At 45.4% G+C, this 22,590-nt stretch overlaps 1 protein-coding gene across 1 annotated transcript in view; it reads left to right on the plus strand.

Annotated features, from left to right (window-relative positions):
- The window catches only part of LAMA1 (laminin subunit alpha 1), a 125,985-nt gene extending 104,289 nt beyond the window's left edge, over nt 1–21,696 (plus strand). The window contains exons 47-63 of the mRNA XM_040264649.1: nt 1,153–1,303; nt 2,246–2,370; nt 4,540–4,690; nt 5,536–5,680; nt 6,465–6,606; nt 8,715–8,829; nt 9,054–9,224; nt 10,505–10,656; nt 11,806–11,991; nt 12,606–12,741; nt 13,700–13,812; nt 15,067–15,256; nt 15,785–15,943; nt 16,909–17,062; nt 18,570–18,703; nt 20,269–20,491; nt 21,339–21,696. Coding sequence (XP_040120583.1) covers nt 1,153–1,303; nt 2,246–2,370; nt 4,540–4,690; nt 5,536–5,680; nt 6,465–6,606; nt 8,715–8,829; nt 9,054–9,224; nt 10,505–10,656; nt 11,806–11,991; nt 12,606–12,741; nt 13,700–13,812; nt 15,067–15,256; nt 15,785–15,943; nt 16,909–17,062; nt 18,570–18,703; nt 20,269–20,491; nt 21,339–21,499 — 2,608 coding nt within the window. The 3' untranslated portion in view covers nt 21,500–21,696. The remainder of the gene's footprint in view (nt 1–1,152; nt 1,304–2,245; nt 2,371–4,539; nt 4,691–5,535; nt 5,681–6,464; nt 6,607–8,714; nt 8,830–9,053; nt 9,225–10,504; nt 10,657–11,805; nt 11,992–12,605; nt 12,742–13,699; nt 13,813–15,066; nt 15,257–15,784; nt 15,944–16,908; nt 17,063–18,569; nt 18,704–20,268; nt 20,492–21,338) is intronic.
- The last annotated feature ends 894 nt before the right edge of the window (nt 21,697–22,590 follow it).

Raw genomic sequence — 22,590 nt, forward strand, 5'->3', positions numbered from 1 at the left:
CATCTTTTAAGTAACTACGTGTTTACCCTGATGCTGGGAAGGATTGAAGGCAGGAGGAGAAGGGGGCAACAGAGGATGAGACGATTGGATGGCATCACTGACACAATGGACATGAGTTTAAGCAAACTCCGGGAGATGGTGAAGACAGGGAGGCCTCGTGTCTACAGTCCATGGGGTCACAAAAAGTCGGACACGACTTAGTGACTGAACAACAACATGTTTGTAATATCACATAACAGTCCTTGAAATTTCTGGGGAGTGGGATTATAGTGAAAGAATAATTGGTTTAGATTTACTGTAGGGATTTTTTTCATTATTATAAGAGAAATAAACTTTGTTGCTAAAATCAACCATCAAATGAAGAAAAAAGTTAAAAGTTTGTATTACCTTCAGAATGTCAGGTCTAAGTCTGGGCAGCCAACCCAGAAGAGGGCAGTAATGTGCAGCATAGTGGAGACGCCACATGGCTGGCAGCGGGACAAAATGAGGGCAGGCCAGGAGGGAACCAGTGGGGTTGTGTTTTCTTAGAATTCAGGCAGGACGTGAAATTCTTCCTTTTACAGCCCCTCTGCAGGGACTTCCCTGGCAGTCCAGTGGTTAGGACTCTGTGCTTCCAACTCTAGGGGGCAAGGGTTTGATCCTGGTCATGGAACCAAGATCCTGCCTGTCATGTGGTTCTGCCAAAAAATAATAAAAGTTATGAAAAATAAAGCCCCTCCCCAGAGGCAACTACTGTTAAACAGCTTTATGTATATCTTTCTCTTCACTTTTCTGTAATATCACATTTTGTGGTGGTGGTGGTGGTGTTGGGAATTTGTGATTTTTACTTTGTTATTTGAGAAAACAGGGATATAATTAAAGCAGTGGGCTGTTGAAACATATTTAGTCCATTATCTGTAACTATTGTAACCGAGAAGATAACAGGATGGAATTGATGCTTTAGAAGAAATGCTCCACAAGATACTAGAGTGCACACTAGGGCTGGGCTGGGCAAACCTAGAAGCAGAGAGGCCAGTGGAGACGTGGGCAGAAGCCGGTGGAGGCTGTGTGTAGAACAGATGTGTGTGTGTGTGTGCGTGCGCGTGTGTGCACACGTGTGGACCAATTTGTCGCTCTGAAAGTGCTCTTTTTGCAACTGTCTGTGACCCCCAGGTTTGGAAACATTGGTTCATTGAGCATAAAGGAAATGAGTGCAGCTCAAAAGCCTCCACCAAGAACAAGTAAATCCCCTGGAACAGCCAAAGTTCTGGATGTAAACAACTCAACCATGATGTTTGTTGGAGGGCTTGGCGGACAGATCAAGGTAACATTCTGAAGGCTCATCTGAACAGGCTGATTTACCAATAGATGAAATGAATATGCTTACAGTTTTGAAAATATTCTAGGCAGAGAACGATTTTCCTGCTTCTATTATTTTGTTTAATGACAGTTCATCTGCAGAGTTGGGTTGGTTTTGTAAAGGATCATGCTTTAGAAATGGTATAAAGGGAAAAGCAGCCAACGGTTCATTTTACTATTTTTTTCCCCCTCAATAATGAAAGAAGAAATTCAGTATTCCACATTAATTTTTGTGAACTCCCTTATCTCTATTCTGACTCTAGAGGTGTATTAGTCATTTAGCCATGTCCAGCTCTTTGTGACCCCAGGGACTGTATAGCCTGCTCGGCTTCTCTGTCCGTGGAATTCTCCAGGCAAGATTACCAGAGTGGGGTGCCTTGCCCTTCTCCAGGGGATCTTCCCAACCCAGGGATTAAACCTGGGTCTCCTGCACTGCAGGTAGATTCTTTATCATCTGAGCCACCAAGAAAGCCCCGACTCTATCCTAACCCTAGTGTTTAGCAAAAGAGTTCATGGTATATTTTATGACATCAGTTATCCTCCCACCCAGTAAAGCTGGGGCTACCTGGACCTGGTTCAGTGCTCTGAAATGAGAGTGAGAGTCTCTGTTCCTGGCAGGCGTCATCTGACTGCATCCTCTGGGTCTTTTCTCATCTGGTAAAGGGCCTTCTCCCCAGTGACCCTAGTAATTGATGTGACCTCTGAGTTCTCGTCCTGCTGTCTGTCACTCATTCTAGGATCCCATTTCATGATTGGAAAGAAGTCCAGTGATTACAAACTGGCCATTTTCCTGGATGTTGTTTTCTCAAAATTTGGATCTGTGAAATTTGAGCTCCCAAGGAAGAGCTTTGGACACTTAAAGAATGTATTTCTTTTCACTCATTGTTTGTGTGTCTGTTTACACCAGAAGTCTTCTGCCGTGAAGGTTACTCATTTTAAAGGCTGCATGGGAGAAGCCTTCCTGAATGGACAGTCGATCGGCCTGTGGAACTATATTGAGAGGGAGGGGGAGTGCCACGGCTGCTTCGGAAGGTAACTCGCCCCACAGGTGACACCTCAGATGCTAATATGTACAGTGACCTCGTCCAGGGAAAAGGTTCGAGTTGTAGCATTTCTCAAATGCATTTGACCTTGCATGCGTGCTTAGTCGCTCAGTCATGTGCTTTGAGACCCCATGGACTGTAGCCCACCAGGCTCCTGTGTCCGTGGGATTCTCCGGGCAAGAATACTAGGGATTGCCATTTCCTCCTCCAGGGGATCTTCCCAACCTGGGGATCAAACTCGAGCCTCCTGTGTCTCCTGCATTGGCGGGCAGATTCTTTACCACTGAGCCACCCTGAACTCTTGCTAAAAATAAGGTTTTTTTAATGTTCTGTAGAACGCACTTTGTAAATGCTGATACAGACACAAACTGATGCTTTATGTCTGCATTTGTCACTGGATTAAATTGTCTTCATTTTAGATAAGTGTCCCTACCTAGACAAAAACTTTGCTCAGTGAGTTAATAAACTACTTCTAGTAACTGAATCCATTTGAGCAGGCCAGTAATTAGAATTCATTGTGCTTTTCACCTTTGTGTGTACTTTTCCATTATTAAATCATTAATATGGTCCAGTGATGCCCTTTAGATTTTAAAAAAGTTTTTTTCTCAGTGTGATCATGTACCTTTAGCTTTGGCTTATATTACCAAGGAGGCTAACTGGTTTTTTTTTTTTTAATTCCTCTTTGAATATATTTGTACTCCTTTAGAGTGGTGTCAGCATACATTTATAATTATGAAAAATCTCTTAGATCCTTAAAGGATCATATAAAATCATTGATTTTAACAGTTCACATCTAAATATGGGGGGGGGGGATCTTTAATCGGCAGGCCTTTATTCCTGTATAAGTTCTGAGTGGCTGGAACAGTAGCACATGGGCTGCTTAGCTGACCTTTGATAGGGCAGTCTTCTTTTCTTTACACATATTAAATCATGTATAACCCTTCCAGAGAGGTTCTCTCAGGATCCCTGTTTTACCGACAGAGGGAATGAGACACAGAGGGGTTGGGTGATTTTTCTGAGGTCACACAGCTAGTAAGTTGGGGAGCTGAAATTTGAACCCCAGCAATCTACTTCTAGAATCTGTGTCCTTCACTACATGAATCCAGTTGTCCGAAGGTAAAGCAATGGGACTTGCTTCTAGGAGGTGATTGAGAATTAGACTATAGCTGATTTATGCACAGTGCATTTCTTATACTTCTTTATGGGAGATCTCAAGACAGAAATTTTCAGAAAGAATAGGGCTATAGAAAGCTATCAATTTGAAACCTGGGGTTTTGCAGAGTACCACTATGTTTTACTTTGTTAATGGAAACCCTGTCATTGTTGGGTCTTCTGTCTCTGCTTGGAGTTGTGACATAAAGTTTGGTTATTACACCTTTACCAGGAGAAAGTGCAAATTCATACCCTCTGCCCAGACAGTCTAATCTAAATTTCACTCTCAAACCCTATGACATTCCAGAAAAGTACCTTTTGAACATAATAATGACATATTCCAAGTCCTTTATATTTGAAGAGTAAATCAAGTCAGCTTTTTGAAGCATGGGGAAAACTGGAAAACATTTATCTAAGATGTGCTGGGGTCCACAGTGTGTGACTGTGAGTTGTAAGCTCATCTTGCAGATTTTTGAGACTCTGTTCAGTCAATGATATTTTTGTAAGCTTATCCTTCTGGCACATTGGTACGGATTTGCTTCCCATTATTAGTCCAGTTTAGTTGATGCATTTAGTTAAAACCAGCACCAGGTCATAAATGCCAATATAAAATTTGTTCCAAAAGTGCTGAAATTAAGACAGGACATTAAAGGAAATGAGATATTAAAGGACATCAAAGTCACATTAAAGGAAATTAGAGTAAACGAAAATCTAGTTGCTAAGTAGAACTATTTTTAGCAGCAGTCCATCCTTTGAGGGGATTTCTTTTTACCACAGTGAATGCTGCCTACGTTAGTTAACTCTCTTTTCTTTATAAAGCAACTGGGTGCTTGTCTCGCATAATCTCATGGGGGACACATTTTAAGATATTATGACTTAACACTTGCAATCAAATTATGAAATAAATGCTCTATGACAGTTTTGTGAGGAGGAACTCATGAATGTCATGTGTCCTTGTGAACTACCTTCCTAAGAACAGGTTATATTTCACCCTCTCTCTTTGCAGCCCCCAGGATGAAGATGCCTCTTTCCATTTTGCTGGGAGTGGGTATTCTGTCGTGGAGAAGACTCTCCGGGCTACTGTGACTCAGATAATTATGCTTTTTAGTACCTATTCACCTAACGGGCTGCTTCTGTACCTGGCTTCAAATGGCACTGTAAGGGTCTTTAAGGGTACTGTGCCCTGCTGTGTATATACAGTTGGATTGCTGTGAGGGTCTTTATTAAATGATTGTGTTATGAGCACATACAAGGATAATATATACACATGTATGCCATACTAGTTTCCCATTTTAAATTATTATCAGTACAAACTCACTGACAAGCTTTTGGAAAAGCATGTCAAATATAAGATAGCTTCCCATCATTATGTGCATTTAGCCATGTCCAATTCTTTGCGACCCTACGAACTGGAACCCACCAGGCTGTTGTGTCTATGGGATTCTCCAGGCAAGAGTACTGGAGTGGGTTGCCAATGCCCTCCTCCAGGGGAATCTTCCCAACCCGTGGATCCAACCTGAGTCTCCTGTACTGCAGGTGGACTCTACCCACTGAGCCGCCTGGGAAGCCACGTCACTTAAACATTTATTATTAGATTTTGAGCCTAAATAAGAGGTCTTGTTTTATTCACTGTGACTTCCTAACCTTATTTGAATTCCATCAGAGGAGTTCATGTTCTTGTTCTTATCTTGAGTGCTGGTGATCTTTCTGGTTTGTGGTTGTATTTTTAGGACTGGCTCATTTGTCAATCTAAGTGAACAAGATGCAGAGAGTCCACTTGTCTTACTGTGTTGTGGACTTTGATGTTCATGAGTTTATCTCACATACGTCTGTATGTTAATCTAGAAAGCCTTGTGGACACTTTTAATGTCCAACTATTAGGCCAGATCCTGTTCTCTCAGTTTGACTGTAGGAGGTTTCCACCCTCCCTGACTTGGAGAGGAAAGAAATCTTGTGATAATAATGTAACCATGGATAAGTGTTTTCTCTTGTTTTTTTATAGAAAGACTTTTTATCCATTGACCTGGTCGACGGCAGAGTCAGGGTGACAGTTGACCTGGGTTCTGGGCCCCTTGCTCTGATTACCGACCGACGCTATAATAATGGAACATGGTACAAAATTGCCTTCCAGCGAAATAAAAAGCAAGGTAAGTGTGAGGACAGATGGACAAAATGCCCTGGTAGGAATGGAAATCTTTCCAAAGTTAGCAGTCTTTTTTTTTTTCTTTAGCTTTGTGAGTTCTTGAATGACATTCTATTCAAAAGCCCTTGTTTCTTTGGAATTCTGAGCACCAGGATTCACAGCTTGGTGAAGGAATATTCTGTTTGTCTGTGGTTTCCAAATGCATTGGGCTTCCCCTGGTAGCTCAGTTGGTAAAGAATTCCCCTGCAATGCAGGAGACCCCGGCTTGGTTCCTGGGTCGGGAAGATCCACTGGAGAAGGGATACGCTACTCACTCCAATATTCTTTGGCTTCCCTGGTGGCTCAGCTGAGAATCCCCCTGCAATTTGGGAGACCTGGATTTGATCCCTGGGCTGGGAAGATCGCCTGGAGATGGGAAAGGCTATCCACTCCAGTATTCTGGCCTGGAGAATTCCATGGACTGTATAGTCCTTGGGGTTGCAAAGAGTTGGACAGGAATGAGGAACTTTCACTTTTGTAAATGCATTATTTAACATTAAAGGCTAAATTAGAATCAAGGATCAAGTTGATTCCGTTTTCTTTCACACATTCTGGTGCTGTTTAGCGTGCGCATTCTGGATTTATTGACTTTTGTAAAGATGGTTTTCATTTGCCCTTTAACAGTCAAGAGGATTCCTTGATCAAATTTGCAGGATGGAAAAGAATGTCTTTGTTAATGAACTTTGTGAGACATCTGTGTTTTGTTTTACTGTAGAAAATGATTTTCTTATCCCCTTGATCTCCTCTAGGGCTCCTAGCAGTTATTGACGCTTATAACACCACCTACAAAGAAACCAAGCAAGGGGAGACTCCAGGGGCATCTTCTGACCTCAATCGTCTGGATAAGGATCCAATTTATGTGGGTGGATTACCGAGGTCGAGGGTGGTGAGGTATGATACCACACTGCAGAATTGTCGTGTCCCTAATTACTCTTTTAGTTTCCATAACAACATCCCACAAACCGGGCAGCTTAAACAACAGAAGTGATTAACAAATGTATAAGAAATGTCTCTTACAGTATCTGGAGCCTGCGATTCTGAAATCAGGTGTCCACAGAGCTGCTTCCTTCTGAGGATCATGAGAAAGATATCTGTTCCATGCTGTCTCTGGGCTTCTGGTAGCTTCAGGCATTCCTCAGCTTGTAGGTGGCATTCTTTGTCTGTGTGGACACATTGTCTTCCCTCTGTGTCTCTCTGTGACCAAATTTCCCCTTTTTATAAGGGCACCACTCGTACTGGATTAGAACCTATCCTAATGACCTCATCCTAACTTGATTACAACCACAAAGACCTATTTCCCAGTATGGTTACATTCAGTACCTTATGAATACTACGTCAAAGTAGGATGTTAGAAAGTCGAAATCTTTTTTGATAGGAGGTAGAGAACATAACTGAGCCCGTAGCACCCTGTTTTGACTGGTATGCCATGTTTCTTGTCGTTTGGTCTTCCAGTTGTGTCCAACTCTTTGCAACCCCGTGGACTGCAGCATGCCAGGCCTCTCTGTCCCTCACTGTCTCCTGGATTTTGCTCAGATTCGTGTCCATTGAATCGGCGATGCTATTTAACCATCTCATCTTCTGCCTTCCTCTTCCCCTGTTGCCCTCAATCTTTCCCAGCATCCGGGTCTTTTCCAGAGAGTCAGCTCTTCACATCAGGTGGCCCACGTATTGGAGCTTCAGCTCCAGCATCAGTCCTTGCAGTGAATATTCAGGACTTATTTCCAAGTATGCCATATACTTGGGAAGTAAAGAAAGCCTTTTGTAGTAAAATTTATGATGTTCTACTTACTGCCTGTAGAACATCTAAAAATGGTAACTGTGCAGTATTTGGAGACCTCACTTTCCATCACGCATCATTCTCCTGTCCAGACTTTCTACTAGAAAAATCTCTTTGGAGACCAAAAAAAAAAAAAGATCGTGCTTTTTTCAAACTTATCTGGATTCCCCTTTTGTGTGATTAGAGTGAATAATGTATGTGAAAGCTGAAAGACCAGTATCAGCAAGTTGGATTAGAGATAGCAGAGAAGAGGTGCACTGATTCTTATTCTTGTTTAGCTTTGCGACTTTAATAATTCACATAAACTTCCTGTAGTTTGCTGTTCTCAATTTTGTAATTTTGAATTGGGGACAAATTAAGCGAGACGTTTCTTTCACACCATTAAAAAAAAAGAATGCATACACAGCTGGCAGTCAAGGCAGCCGAGCTCCCAGAGACTGAACTGTAAACTATGAGCCGTAATTTCCTTATGACAGTGCACTGTCTTTCTTATAACTGGCCCCTGTTTTGGTGAGTACGTCCAAATGGTAATGACTGTAATAGTTTCCCTTAAAAATATTAAGCAGGCTTTTGTCTAGGTAGCCACCTAGGTTGTTGTTGTTCAGTTGCTCAGTTTTGACTGACTCTTTATGACCCCATGAACTGCAGCCCTCCAGGCTTCCCTGTCCTTCATTATCTCCTGGAGTTTGCTCAAACTCATGTCCATTGAGGCAGTGATGCCATCCAACCATCGCATCCTCTGTCGCCCCCTTCTCCTCCCACCTTCAGTCTTTCCCAGCATCAGGGTCTTTTCCAGTGAGTCAGCTCTTGGCATCAGGTGTCCAAAGAAAGGGAACTGCAGCTTCAGCATCAGTCCTTCCAATGAATATTCAGGGTTGATTTCCTTTACAATTGACTGGTTTGATCTTCTTGTGTCCAATGGGCTCTCAAGAGTCTTCTCCAACATCACAGTTTGAAAGCATCAATTCTTCGGTGTTCAGCCTTCTTTGTGGCCATCTGGGTAGTTCTGCTCACTAAATTTGATCCTTTTCTTTAGTCATAAGGCGAGCACATGTTTGACCTGAATTCTCACCGTCTCATGGTCAGTAGCCTTTTTACAGGGAGACCTAGACATTTCTGAGAATGACACCTGGAAGATCTTCCTTGTTTTTATTTCTTCTTTCAAACCTGGAGTTATAAGATCCAAACTTTGTTGTTGCTGCTCTCCTGTCCTTCCCTACAGGAAAGGTGTCTCCAGCAAAAGCTACGTGGGCTGCATCAAAAACCTGGAAATATCCAGATCGACCTTTGATTTACTCCGAAATTCCTATGGCGTGAGGAAAGGCTGTATACTGGAGGTGGGGAGTGTTTTATGAGTATTGAGAGAAGTGTAATAATATTAGGACAAGTAAATCAAATGCCTGTAGATTTACTAATGTCATAAGGCAACAGGATCTAAACCAGGGGATTGAATAGAAAAGAGGGGGTGGGGTAAACAGCAGCAGCCTCTGGGTGATGGTTGGGTTGGGGAGGTTCCACACACGGCGGACCTGATGGGCTTTCTTCTCTCCTCTCTGACCAGCCCGTCCGAAGCGTCAGCTTCTTGAGAGGTGGCTACGTTGAATTGCCACCCAAGTCTCTGTCACCAGACACGGAGTTGTTGGCAACATTTGCCACCAGGAACAGCAGTGGCATCATCCTGGCTGCCCTGAGCCAGGGTGGTGAGAAGCCAGCTGATCGTCAGGCCCATGGGGTGAGTGACTCAGAGGCTCTCAAGCCAGGAGCTCAGGGAGGAAATGACTTCAGGAAACATTGGATGGAAGATGACTTAGTCCTAACGTGTATTCTAGCCGTGTGCCTGGTTGTTTAGGGGGGCGCGCATTTTTACTTAGGAAACGTGTTCATTGCTGAATGTGTTTTCCTTCATGAGTCAGTGGTGTCTTTGTGTTGCAAAGTCCATCTTCCTTGTCCAGCCACTGAGAAGAAAGACATTTAGTGTCTACCTCGGATTGTAATAAATTAGGTGATATTTACCCTTTCCTCTCCTTAGACTTTATATATTACGTAATTTGAAGAGACTCAGAGAATGCTAATGTACTGTATTAATGAAATAGAAGTCACAGAGCTACAATTTAGAGTACGGCTCTCTACTGTGCAAGATATTTTATGGACACTCTGTGTGTGTGTGTGTGTGTGTGTGTGTGTGTGTGTTTATTCAGTGAAGTTTTATTCAGCCATAAAATAGGAGGAAATACTATGAATGAACATGTATGACCCTCGAGGACATTACATTACGTGAAATAAGTTAAATGGAGAAAGACAAGCACTGTATGATCTCATTTATATGGGGAAACTTTAAAAGAGGACAACTCAGAGAAACAGAGCAGACGGCTGGTCAGCAGAGTTTGTAAGGGCAGGAGGGAATTGGGTGGCGAGGGCCAAAAGGCGCAAACGTCCAGCTGTAAGACAAGATCAGGGGCGATGTACAGCACGGTGACTATAGTCACAACACCATATTGCATTTGAAAGTTGCTAAGAGAGTGGGTCTTAAAAGCTCTCACCATAGGAAAAAGATGTTGCAACGATATGAGGTGATCGATGTTAACTAAGCTCATTGTGGTGATCATTTTGTGATATATTCAAATATCCAATGGCTGTGTTATATACCTAAGGCTAATACAGTGGTATATGTCAATTATGTCTCAGTAAACCTGGGGAAAGGGGGAAATAGATCAGTGACTTACAGCATGACTATTGGTTAGTACGTAACGTAGCAATAAGTAAGTGTGAAGACTGTGCAGAAGTGGAAATCTTTGATGTGGTTAGTGATAACAGCCTAATGCAGAAAGTAAATTATGTGAGCAGAGATTAGAAAGTAGCATACGAAGTAGAAAACAGTTCTGTCACATGGTAATATTTTTAAGGAGCTGCTTTCTTGGCACTAATACAGCCACATTGCCTTCATCAGATGATAATTCTTTAAATCCTATAGTAATGTCTTTTCTATGGGAATTCTCTGTGTCTCCTTCCTAGCCCTTCTGGTCCATCATGCTAATTGAAGGCCACGTTGAAGTGCATGTTAACCCTGGGGACGGAACCAGCCTGAGAAGAGCTCTCCTGCATGCTCCCACAGGCACCTATGGTGATGGTCAAGAGCATTCCATCTCCATGATAAGGAGCGGAAGGTATTTGCCTTACCTTATGAAGGTTCCCCAGTAGGACGCTTGTATGGGGCTCTATGCAGTGAAATGATTGGGATAATTAGTATGATGTCATTAACATTCAGTTTTTAGAGTTCCAATATAATTCTAGAAGCTTGCTGGAAGACCTCCTTGGAAATCAATTTCATTTGCTTTGTAATAAGACATTTGCAGATTTTTCATAATTGAACAACCTTAACCCCGCCCTTTCGTGGGGCCCAGCATAAATTGTCTTTAGTTGGAGAAATTCTGTGTCAAATACCATTACAGTGTTAGTAAATTCTAATAGTGAATGGGAAAATAGTAAATAACTGTAGTGTGCTCAACTGTGTCTGACTCTTTGCGATTGAACCCACAGTCTGTAGCCTGCGAGGCTCCTCCGTCCCTGGGATTTTCCAAGCAGGAATATTGGAGTGGGTTGCCATTTTCTCCTTCAGGGGATCTTCCTAACCCAGGGCTTGAACCTGCCTCTCCTGTATGGCAGGCGGATTTTTTACCGCTGAGCCACCCAAGAAGCAAATTTTAATAGTGAATGGTATAATAGTAAATAGCAACAATGCAAATAGTAAAATGTAAATAGTAGTAAATAGAGTAACATATCTATATTAATCTCCCTCAAAAACTATGGACCAAATGTTTTAAAAACACACTGGACATTTTGTCACAGATAAAGAAATAAAGGACTTCCCTGGTGGCTCAGACGGTAAAGCATCTGCCTACAATGTGGGAGACCCGGGTTCGATCCCTGGGTCGGGAAGATCCCCTGGGGAAGGAAATGGCAACCCAGTCCAGTACTCTTGCCTGGAGAAATCCACGGATGGAGGAGCCTAATGGGCTACAGCCCATGGGGCTGCAAAGAGTTGGACACGACTAAGCGACTTCACTTTCACTTTCACTTTCTCCAAAAAGCACTCGAACTGAATAATGTTTAATCACATTACATTCATTTTGGGAAAATGTTCAGCTGTCTCTTTTCATGTTCAAGAGTTGCCTTTTTTTATTCACACATGTTAAATTTCGTGTTAAAAAATTTCTTCCAGGGAAAACTTTTATTAGTAAGAACTTGCTGGAATAAAATGGACAGTGATGTTTCATTGTATTTAAAAACCTTTATTTTCTCCTTTGACTCTTTAGAGTTGTCACTGTTCAAGTGGATGAGACAACTCCTGTGGAAATGAAGTTGGGCCCATCAGCAGAAAGCAAGACCATAAATGTGTCCAGCCTGTACGTTGGGGGCATTCCAAAGGGTGAGGGGACACCCATGCTCAAGATGAGAAGCTCGTTCCATGGCTGTATCCGAAACCTGGTCTTTAACATGGAGTAAGTATGACTGTACTCTCAGCCTGACTGTGCCCATCCTGATCTTTCAATACCCAGTACCGACACTAATCTACAGTCTAATTTTGCCATTGGAGCTGACCTCAAATTCTGCAAGTTCCCAGATAATAAGTGGATCCCATGTTTTATCATGAAAGTCCCCCCAGATGGACTTTACTGAACTAGAATGATGGACAGTCTGGTCATCATGCATGAGAAAGAAAAGAAACCCTAGGCATTAGTTCCACGGGTGGTGCTAGTGGTAAAGAACCTTCTTGCCAATGCAGGAGACTTAGGACATGTGGGTTCTATCCTTGGGTCAGGAAAATCCCCTAGAGGAGGGCATAGCCACCCACTCCAATATCCTTGCCTGGAGAATTCTATGGACAGAGGAGCCTGGTGGGCTACAGTCCACGGGGTCTCAGAGTCGGACGCGACTGAGGAGAGTGAGCATGCACATGGGCTTCTAGCCATTGTGGAAGACGGTCGATTCGGTTCCTCTTAAGAGTATCGTATTAGTATTTTTTAATGGGTTTTAAGTGTTCAGTAATCCTGTGACCTTGGTGCATGTGTTGGCTTGTATTATCATCATTGATTCTGAAACGCTTTGTGTCTAGACTTCTGGATTTCACGAGTGCCACCGACTATGAACACGCAGACCTGGACTCCTGCTCACTCTCAGAGAGGCCAAAACTAGCTGTCTACCGAGAGGACGGAGAGCTCCCGCCAGAGCCCCAGCCTTTACCAAGTCCAGTAAGAAGGCCCTTCCATTATGCAGTCTAGTGTTAGTCGCTCAGTCGTGTCTGAATCTTTGTGACCCCATGGACTGTAGCCCGCCAGGCTCCTCTGTCCATGGGATTCTCCAGGCAAGAATACTGGAGTGGGTGGGTTGCAATTCCTTTCTCCGAGGGATCTTCCCTACCCAGGGATCGAACTCGTGTCTCCTGAATTGCAGGCAGATTCTTTACCATCTGAGCCACTAGGGAAGCCCTTGTTAGCTTTCACTTTCCTTTCCGTTTGATGATTTCTCTGCTTCCTTGGTTGAAAACTCATGCTCTGATGAAGCAAATGGCTCAGTTGTACAGAGCAAGACCTGTCTCTGAGTTCAGGGTGGTGGTATCGGTAGTCTCCATCCACCGACCTGGGAAACTGAGTCTACGGCCTTACTCAGCCTGGACCCAGGTCACCTGCCCTCCAGCCCGGCTCCTCCTGGCTACACCTCGCTCCTGTCCAGGAGGAACCACCTTGGCCTGTCCCCTGTGGGCACGTACAGTCTCCTGCTGCCCGTGGGCCAGCTGTTCCTGCAGCCGCTGACCCCTCAGGCCCCCCCAGAGCAGTTTTTTTTTTTTTTTTTTTGAGGGAGTGGGCATTTGGGGCACAAGCAAGGTCTTTGCCCTTTGGACCTGATGAAAATTCATGGGAGTTTGGTGAACTTGAGTGGGGTTGAGGTAAAAAAACAGAAGCTCTAATTGCCTTCTAAGAGAGACAGAGGGGTGTGGAATTAACAGCCAGGAAGGTAAAGGCAGTGCTGGTGTGTTTGTGTTGCTGGTGTGTTTGTGTTGCTGGTGTGTTTGTGTTGCTGGTGCTCTGACACCCTTGCTTCTGAGATGTTTCCTTCGTGGAAAGACATGTTTGTGTTGCAGGGTGTGGGGAAAGGCAGGGATGGCGGGCCTGGCCTTGCATGGCTGTGAGCCGTGTGTATCTCTTACAGGAACTGTGCGCCACAGAAAGGCCCCCAGAATACGTGCCCAACGCCCTCCAGTTAGGCCTCGCAGAAGGCAGCCACTTGGTGCTACCTTTTAACCAGCTGGCTGTCCGAAAGAGGTAGGCGATGCTCTAATGTCCTCACGAGATGGCTCATTGCTAGAAGAATCCAGGGCATATTCTTCAGCAGTGAGTCTTTTCCGGAAGAACCTTCTCGTGTTTCACGAGAAATGAACACTTTGGAGTGTTCAGCTTGCCACCACGTGGCGGCAGTGAGAGGCAAAGAGAAACGCAGCTTCTGTGAGGCTCAGATGTGCCAGCGTGGCTCGGCCGGGTTTTGTGGTTTGTCTGGACCCTGTCTTGATGATGGTGGGTGGCTGCTTCTCTGGGGGTGTGGAGGAGAGCCCTGGCTACCTAAACCCCTCTTCCTTCTGGAAGCCCAAGTCCCCTGAAGCTGTTATCTGGACGCTGAACCCCATTCTACAGGAAGCATTCACTAATCTGCAGAAACGGCCCCTCCAGCTCTATCATCATGACCCCAAATTCCTGGAGCCACACACATGCCAGCCTGCGCGTTCCCTCTGCTCTTCACCCCTGGCTGTCCCAGGCAGCCTTCTCCAACCGGGAATGCTGGCTCACATCCCAGAGGGCTTGTGGCTGAGGCTCCTCAGGACCCACAGGCCTCCCTGTCCTCCTGTGGGTCTCAGCCCTGCAGTCCACGCCCTCGGCTCTGCAGTGTTCTATGCCTCTGTTGCCGCCATCTGGGGTCACTGCCCCTTGGCTCCTGCCTGCAGTCCCCATGAGCTTGGCAGCTTCCCAGCCCCTGATCTTTGAGGTCCTCTGGCTCCAATCTGTCAGAGGTCTTTCCCTCATTCCTCCCTGGCTGCCTTCTCCCCGTGGTCACACCGCTGAGCACTTCCTAAGTACCTACCCCACCTGCACAATCTCTGCTTTAAGCATCCTGCTAACCACCTCTCTCTCCTCCTTACTTCTCTCTCCAGCAGCTGCTCACCCCCATCAAGACCTCTGAGCCCTCCGGCTTCCTTGCCATCATCACCATTTTTTGCCACAGCTCATTAGCCCCCTTCTCCACTGGCCTCCACGTGACCCAGTTTTAACTCTGTGGTATATTTCTGATGTTAGTTTTGGGGAGAAAGGGACCCTCCTCTGTTCACTGCTTGATCCTCTGCTCCTAGGAAGATTCCTGGCAGACGGAGGTAGGCAGTTACCATGAGTGAATGAATAGATAGGTCAGTGAAGGGATGGATGACCTGAGATGTTCAAAACAGATGTTGAAACACTTACTGGGCTCTTTGAATTTAAAGAGAGACAGTGAGAGCGTGTTCCTTCCTGAGAGCCCTCGCCTCCCTCCAGGCTCTCAGTTCAGCTGAGCATCCGCACGTTCGCCTCCAGCGGCCTGGTGTACTACATGGCTCACCAGAACCAGGTGGACTCCGCTGCGCTCCAGCTGCACGCGGGCCGCCTCCATTTCACCTTCGACCTTGGGAAGGGCAGGACCAAGGTCTCACACCCCGCACTGCTCAGCGACGGCCAGTGGCACACGGTAGGCTCTCGGGAAGGTGGCGTCACTTGTGCTGAGCTCTGATCCACCAGCCCCTCGTGTCCACTCCATTTCACAGTAGTGGGATCAACCTCCAGCTTGCTCTGTGTCTGATATCTGCCCCATAGAATGTAGGCTCCTGAGGGGCACAGCCTTTTCTGCTTCCTGAAATACCCTCAAGGGCTCATTCAGTGCATGACAGTAGGCACGCAGCAAACATTGGTAGAATGAATGAAATGTTCATTTACCAGATATGTTCTTGGTTTGACGAGAAGTAAACCAAGCCCATGGGTGGCGTGAATGGGCCCAACCTGATGTCCTGGCCTCCGTGTTGCTGTGACGGGGACTCTCCAGCAGGTCCTGTGCTAACCTGCTCCAGGCTCAGCCTCCTCTCAACCTTGGAGGTGCAAACACGTGAGCCGTTCTTGAGGGTTCCATTCGGGTTATTACTCCTGCAATGAACAGATGCTGCAAACAGCTGTTATTTTCTCAGATTCCTTAGAAATGACTCCTGTCTTCGGATCGCTCTAGGTCAAGACAGAGTACTTTAAAAGGAGGGGCTTCATGACGGTCGACAGCCAGGAATCGCCCGTGGTGACCACGGTGGGAGATGCCACCACGCTAGACGTGGAAGGAAAGCTGTACCTCGGAGGCCTCCCCTCCGAGTACAGGGCCAGGAACATTGGAAACGTAAGCAGCGTTTTCTCCGTAGGCCCATTTTTACCTTTATTGTGGTTGTTGTTTGTCTTGTGGAGGAATGTATTTATGTTTAAATTGCGTTTTTGGGTCTGGAGCTTGGCCACAAAATGGAAACATTTGGAACCACATCCCTCGACTGTGTGTTGGGGCTTCTCCTTGAAGCCCAGCCTGCCTTCCTGTTGGTTAGCGAACTAACAGTTCCCTTCCCACAGGCATTTAGCCCCAGTGCAACTCAGGAAAAGTCCAGCAAATTGGTATTTGCAGGTTAGAACACTCCACAGTCTTTTTCTTTTTCCTGATTTTTCATTTATCATTTTCGGCTGTGCAGGGTCTTTGTTGCTGCGCCTGGGCTTTTCTCTGGTTGTAGCAAGAGGGGGCCGCTCTCTGGTTGTGGGGCACGGGCTTCATTGCAGTGGCTCCTCCTGTTGCGGAGCACAGGCTCTAGGACGCACGGGCTTTGGTAGTTGCAGCCCCCCGGTTCTAAAGCACTGGCTCAATAGTTGTGTGACACACGGGCTTAGCTGCTCCATGGCATGTGGGGTCTTCCCAACCGGGGATCGAACCTGTGTCTCCTTCACTGGCACGTGGATTCTCTACCCCTGAGCCCCCAGGGAAGCCCCACTCCACAGTCTTGATTCCACAATATTTACTCAATAGAAAACCCTTTTAACTATATTATAGTAGCTTTTTTTAAACTGAATTTCATACTTTATTGATAAACACTTTTATTTATTCCCCCCCACAGGCAAATTCTATTTTTTTTTCTTTTATGGTTTCGGTTTTTTTTTTTTTAATATAAATTTATTTAAAGTTAGACCTTCATGTGAAGTATGGTGGCCACTGGATTTTTAAAACCAAAAGACAGTGTTTTACTGTGTTGTGTTGAAGGGTGGGAACAGTGTGTGCTGTTCTTCTCTTGTCCTCACCGTCACCTACTCCTGCATCGTTTCACTTAGATCACTCGTAGCATCCCTGCCTGCCTCGGGGAGGTGACAGTGAACGGCCAGAAGCTGGACACAGACAGCCCCGTGTCTGCGTTTGCAGTGACCAGGTGCTATGCCGTGGCCCAGGAAGGAACTTTCTTTGAAGGCAGTGGATATGCAGCCCTCGGTATGTACGATCAACCATCTCACAGGCAGTCTCTGGGATGCCCTGCAGTCTAAGATGATAAGGATCCAGGAATCATCTGATAGGACAGGACCCGCTGCACAAGCTGCAGTGAGACCACGAATTCTGGATTCTCAGCATCTTGTGTAAAAACCTGCTCACCTGTCATGGTACCCAGATGGCCTTCTCTCACCAGGAGAGGTGGCCCTCCAGACGGCAACATGTGGTCCTGGTGTCATCTGTCCTGGCCCCAGATTTACATAAGGCAAAAGCTGTCACTGTTCAGGTTAATAAAGACCTTTGAATTCAAAACCAGCACTGTAAAATGTCTGGACCAGCCAGCCAAGTGCAACTCAGTTTTGATGAAAAAATTAACTCTGTTTAGACTGTTGAAATATTCATGAGTTGTAAGTAGAGGAATTTAAATCTCGAAAATGCTTTAGGATGGAAATTCCTCAAGGCTTAGAAGTAGCCCTTGTTATATATCTTACGTGCTCTCCCACTTCAGATGCTTGATTGGCTGGCTAAACCTGGTGGTTCAGTGGTAAAGAATCCGCCTGCCAAGCAGGGGATGTGGGTTTGATCTCTGGATCAGGAAGATCCCCTGGGGGAGGGCGTGAACCCATTCCAGTATTCTTGCCTGGAGAATCCCATGGACAGAGGAGCCTGGCGGGCTACGGTCCGTGAAATCGCAAGGAATCTGACACGACGTAGGGACTAAACAACAGCATCTTGCCGGCTGACTCCTGTTTGCACTCAAACGGTGCTCCCCTGGCCCCTGTTCCATTTCCTATCGCAGGGAACTAATTTCTGGCTCCTTTGCCGGGGGCTTCCAGGGAGGCTCTGGTGGAAGATGGAGGTTGGGAGGGAGGAGAGGAAAAGCCAGCAGGCTTTTCTCTTGCGCTCTGTGCTTCTGGTAACACCACCTCCCACTTTTCCTTCAGCCCTGGGCCCCATAGATAACAACTGCCTGCTATTGCTAATATCCCTAACTTAGCCCAGCTTTTTTATCACCTGAATGAAAAATTCATTCAATTAAAACCCCACTTAAAAAAAAATGCATAGTGTGGAGTCTAACACACTTGACAGACTCAGCAAACGATGACACACCGGCTAGTGGGTCCTGGGAAAGTAAAGCGCTCTACTGTTTGGGTGGATGATGACCCTATTACATGGACCAAATCCCTTCTCAGTTTTACCTACGTGGCTCTGGATAAAAGCATGTGCCCACCTCAGCTCTAGCCAGGCTCAGTCCAGCTGGTTGTGTGTTTTCTTTAAAAGCATCACTTCATCCTACGGAGGTGCAAGCCGAGGCTCGGGGGTGGAAGAGACTTGCTGGTGAGGCTGGAGCTGGACCCTGAGAAGGAGCTGGAGCTAAGTCTCCTGACCCTCATCAGGAGCCCCAAAGCACAGCCAGCCAGCCAGCCCAGCCCCTGGCCTCTCTGAGCCTGTGCCTTCGTGCATCAGGCAGGCCCCATCACCAAATGAGTGTCTTCCTTGTGTGTTTCAGTCAGAGAAGGCTACAAAGTGCGATCCGACGTGAACATCACGCTGGAGTTCCGTACCTCGTCGGAGAACGGCGTCCTCCTGGGGATCAGCAGCGCCAAAGTGGATGCCATTGGACTGGAGATTGTAGATGGAAAGGTGGATGCTTAATCTGGATGCCCCCTCACCCCCCACCCACATCTCATCCCAGTGTCAGAGAGAGCAGTTGAGAAACAGTAGAAATATCTAGATCCAAATTTCTAATTATTCACTTTCATAGAATGGAGAAAAGATTCAGTTAGTATTTTAAAATAGATAATCCTAAAAAAGGACTTCCCCAGTGACTCAGTGGTCAAGAATCTGCCTGCAATGCAGGAGACACAGGTTCAATTCCTGAGTTAAGAAGATCCTCTGGAGTAGGAAATAGCAACCCACTCCACTGTTCTTGCCTGGGAAATCCCATGGACAGAGGAGCCTGGTGGGCTACAGTCCAGGGGATCACCAAGAATCAGACACGACTGAAGTGACTAAAGAACAACAGCAAAGCTTCACATACAGCATAAGAAGCTGAAAATAGGATGCTTAGTGTTTCCTTCCCACCTTCTGCAGGTCTCAGATTTTTTGTGCTACCACCTGGGGTAGTAGAGTATCCATGGTTTTTCAGGAGGGAGTTAGTAAATGTTCCTTCACAGGTGCTATCGCAACAGCTGTGAACTGACTTTCTTAGTAGACCCATGGGCTCCTGTCATGCTGAAAATACGACACTGATTTGAGGATTCATCACTAAGATTGTGGCTCAGGTTTGCTCCCATGGTGGTGGCCGTTTTCCCTTCTGAAGCCTTGGGAATAGGCTAGCATCAGAATCCTTAGGACACTGTCTTACAAAACCACTGTTTGTTTTTCATAGGTTCAGTTCAGTTGCTCAGTCATATCTGACTCTTTGTGACCCCATGGACTGCAGCACGCCAGGCCTCCATGTCCATCACCAACTCCTAGAGTTTACTCAAACTCATGTCCATTGAGCTCGTGATGCCATCCAACCATCTCATCCTCTGTCAATCCCTTCTCCTCCCACCTTCAGTCTTTCCCAGCATCAGGGTCTTTTCAAATGAGTCAGTTCTTCACATCAGGTGGCCAGAGTATTGGAATTTCAGCTTCAACATCAGTCCTTCCAATGAATATTCAGGACTGATTTCCTTTAGGATGGACTGGTTGGATCTCCTTGCAGTCCAAGGGACTCTCAAGAGTCTTCTCCAACACCACAGTTCAAAAGCATCAATTCTTTGGCACTCAGCTTTCTTTATAGTTCAACTCTCACATCCATACATGACCACTGGAAAAACCATAGCCTTGACTAGACGGACCTTTGTTGGCAAAGTAATGTCTCTGCTTTTTAATATGCTGTCTAGGTTGGTCATAACTTTCCTTCCAAGGAGTAAGCGTCTTTTAATTTCATGACTGGCTGCAGTCACCATCTGCAGTGATTCTGGAGCCTGATAAAGTCTGCCACTGTTTCCCCATCTATTTCCCATGAAGTGATGGGACTGGATGCCATGATTTTTGTTTTCTGAATGTTGAGCTTTAAGCCAACATTTTCATAGGTAGCCCTCCCTTTTAGCAGAATGCTCTGATTTTATCCACTCTAAGAACATCGTGTGAATGGACTGTGTTCCTTGAATAGGAAAAAATTCACCGAGGTATTGGATTATGTCTCATTTGTTTAGCTCTCATTTCACGTTAACAACGGTGCTGGGAGGATAACAGCCACGTACGAGCCCAAAGCTCCCAGTAGGCTCTGCGATGGGAGATGGCACACCCTTCAGGCAAACAAGAGCAAGCATCGAGTGGTTCTGATTGTCGACGGGAACGCGGTTCGAGCGGAAAGTCCGCACACCCAGTCCACCTCCGCTGACACCAACGATCCCATTTATGTCGGCGGCTATCCTGGTGCGTGTGATGTGTACTCTGCTCACTTTTCGGGGGGCATTGCCTCTGGGGGAAGTCTTATTCGGGGGAATAAAGAATAGGGGTGAAGAAAGATACATGGTTTGGGTGACAAATCCTTTGCCATTTTAGGTCTATTCCAAATACCTAAGAATTTTTGTAAAAATCAAAATAATCTGCATATATAAGTTGATCGGGGCTTCCCAGGTGGCACTAGTGGTTAAAAAAACAAAAGAAAACAAAAAACCTACCTGCTAACGTAAGAGATGCGGGTTCAATCCCTGGGTTGGGAAGATCCTCTGAAAGAGGGCATAGCAACCCACTCCAGTATTCTTGCCTGGAGAATCCCATGAACAGAGGAGCCTGGCGGACTACAGTCCACGGGGTCTGACAGAGTCAGACACGACTGAAGTCACTTAGCATGCTTGCACGCGGAAGCCGATTATTGGGTAGCACTCTGAGAACATCGGGTATGGTGTATAGTAAGCTGGGTGACTTTACTGACAGAAATCTCAAATGATGCCCGGAAGTGGGAATCATTTTACAGGTCGGTAATCATTTTAGAGGACAAACATGTGTCTTACCCTCTCACGTCGCTTTTCAGATTCTCCAAGTAATTAATACAAATGTCAATAAGATAAAAATCCCTTTTATGACAAGTCACAACTATGCCTTAAAATTATTGTTTATTAATAGTTTTCTATAAATTATGCTATCACTGAAGCCACTTATATGGAAAAATAGTCTTCTACTCTTGATGTGGAAACCACAAGCGGTTAGTTTCGTTTCTACTGCTCTCCTCATGTCATTTTAACACAACAAGATTTATTTTCTCTTCTTTCCTAAACAGCTGATGTGAAGCAGAACTGTCTGAGCAGCCGGACCTCCTTCCGGGGCTGTGTGCGGAGGCTCACTCTGACTAAGGGCCCGCAAGTACAGTCCTTCGACTTGAGCACAGCTTTCAACCTGCAAGGAGTTTTCCCTCATTCCTGTCCTGGGAGTGAGTCCTGAACTTTGGGGAGTGCCTCGGTTGGCAACCATCATTTATATTTTGAGGAGAATTATTTTGTGAACTAAAATCTTTACAGTTCAGATTTCATTTCCAACTCAGGTTCAGTGTTTCCAGAGAGAACGTTTTTGTTTATGTTTAACTAAAACCATGTGTACAACAAATACCTCCATTAAATAGTTTAAAATGTAAATTGAAATCACTGGCTCTTTTAAGTTTTTTTAATGAAACTTTTGAGATGTTCTGTTGATCGCCTGATAATACTTCATGTTTTGCATTTTAAACTTTTAAAAACTATCATTATAGACTATCATAGATTAGAGTGGCGTATGAATACTTCCATGGGCTTTCCCTGTGCCTCAGTGGTAAAGAACCCACCTGCCAATGTAGGAAAAGAGAGTTCCATCCCTGGGTCGAGAAGATCCCCTGGAGAAGGGAATGGCAACCTACTCCAGTATTCTTGCCTGGGCAATCCCAGGGACAGAGGAGCCTGGCTGGCTACAGTCGATGGGGTTGAAAAAAGAGTCGGACATAACTTAGCAACTAAACAACAACAACATGAATACTTTCATTTCTTTATCAAGAATTTAAGCTCCAGTTTGTACAGTGAACAAGTAACACTGTTGGTTGTATTCCAGCAGAGGGCACCAACTGTTTGCCACATAAGCACGTTAAATAGACTTCAGCAAGTCAGAAAGCAGAACACAGGAAGACAGAGCCTGGTCTAGACAAAGCTTTGCTCTGAGAAGACCTAACCTAACAGAGCATTTTGCAAGATTAAAAAAAGAAGTAGCATCATAACTAGATAGCTAGTTAGCCCTTACTATTTTAACTGTTTTTAAGTGTACAGTTCTCTGTATGAGGTACATTCACGCTGTTGTACAACCGTCACCACCATCCAGTTCCAAGACTCACTCCATCTTGCAAAACAAGCTCTGTACCTATTAAATACTAATTCCCAGCTGCCCTCTCTCCCCAGCTCCCGGCATCCACCATTTTTCTTCCCGTGTGCATGGGTCTGGCGACTCGAGTCACCAGAATCATTCAGCATCGGTCGGTCTGTGACTGGCTTATTTTTCATGGCATAAGGTCC

The sequence above is a fragment of the Oryx dammah genome, unplaced genomic scaffold (assembly GCF_014754425.2).
Source record: "Oryx dammah isolate SB20612 unplaced genomic scaffold, SCBI_Odam_1.1 HiC_scaffold_22, whole genome shotgun sequence".
Classification (NCBI taxonomy): domain Eukaryota; kingdom Metazoa; phylum Chordata; class Mammalia; order Artiodactyla; family Bovidae; genus Oryx; species Oryx dammah.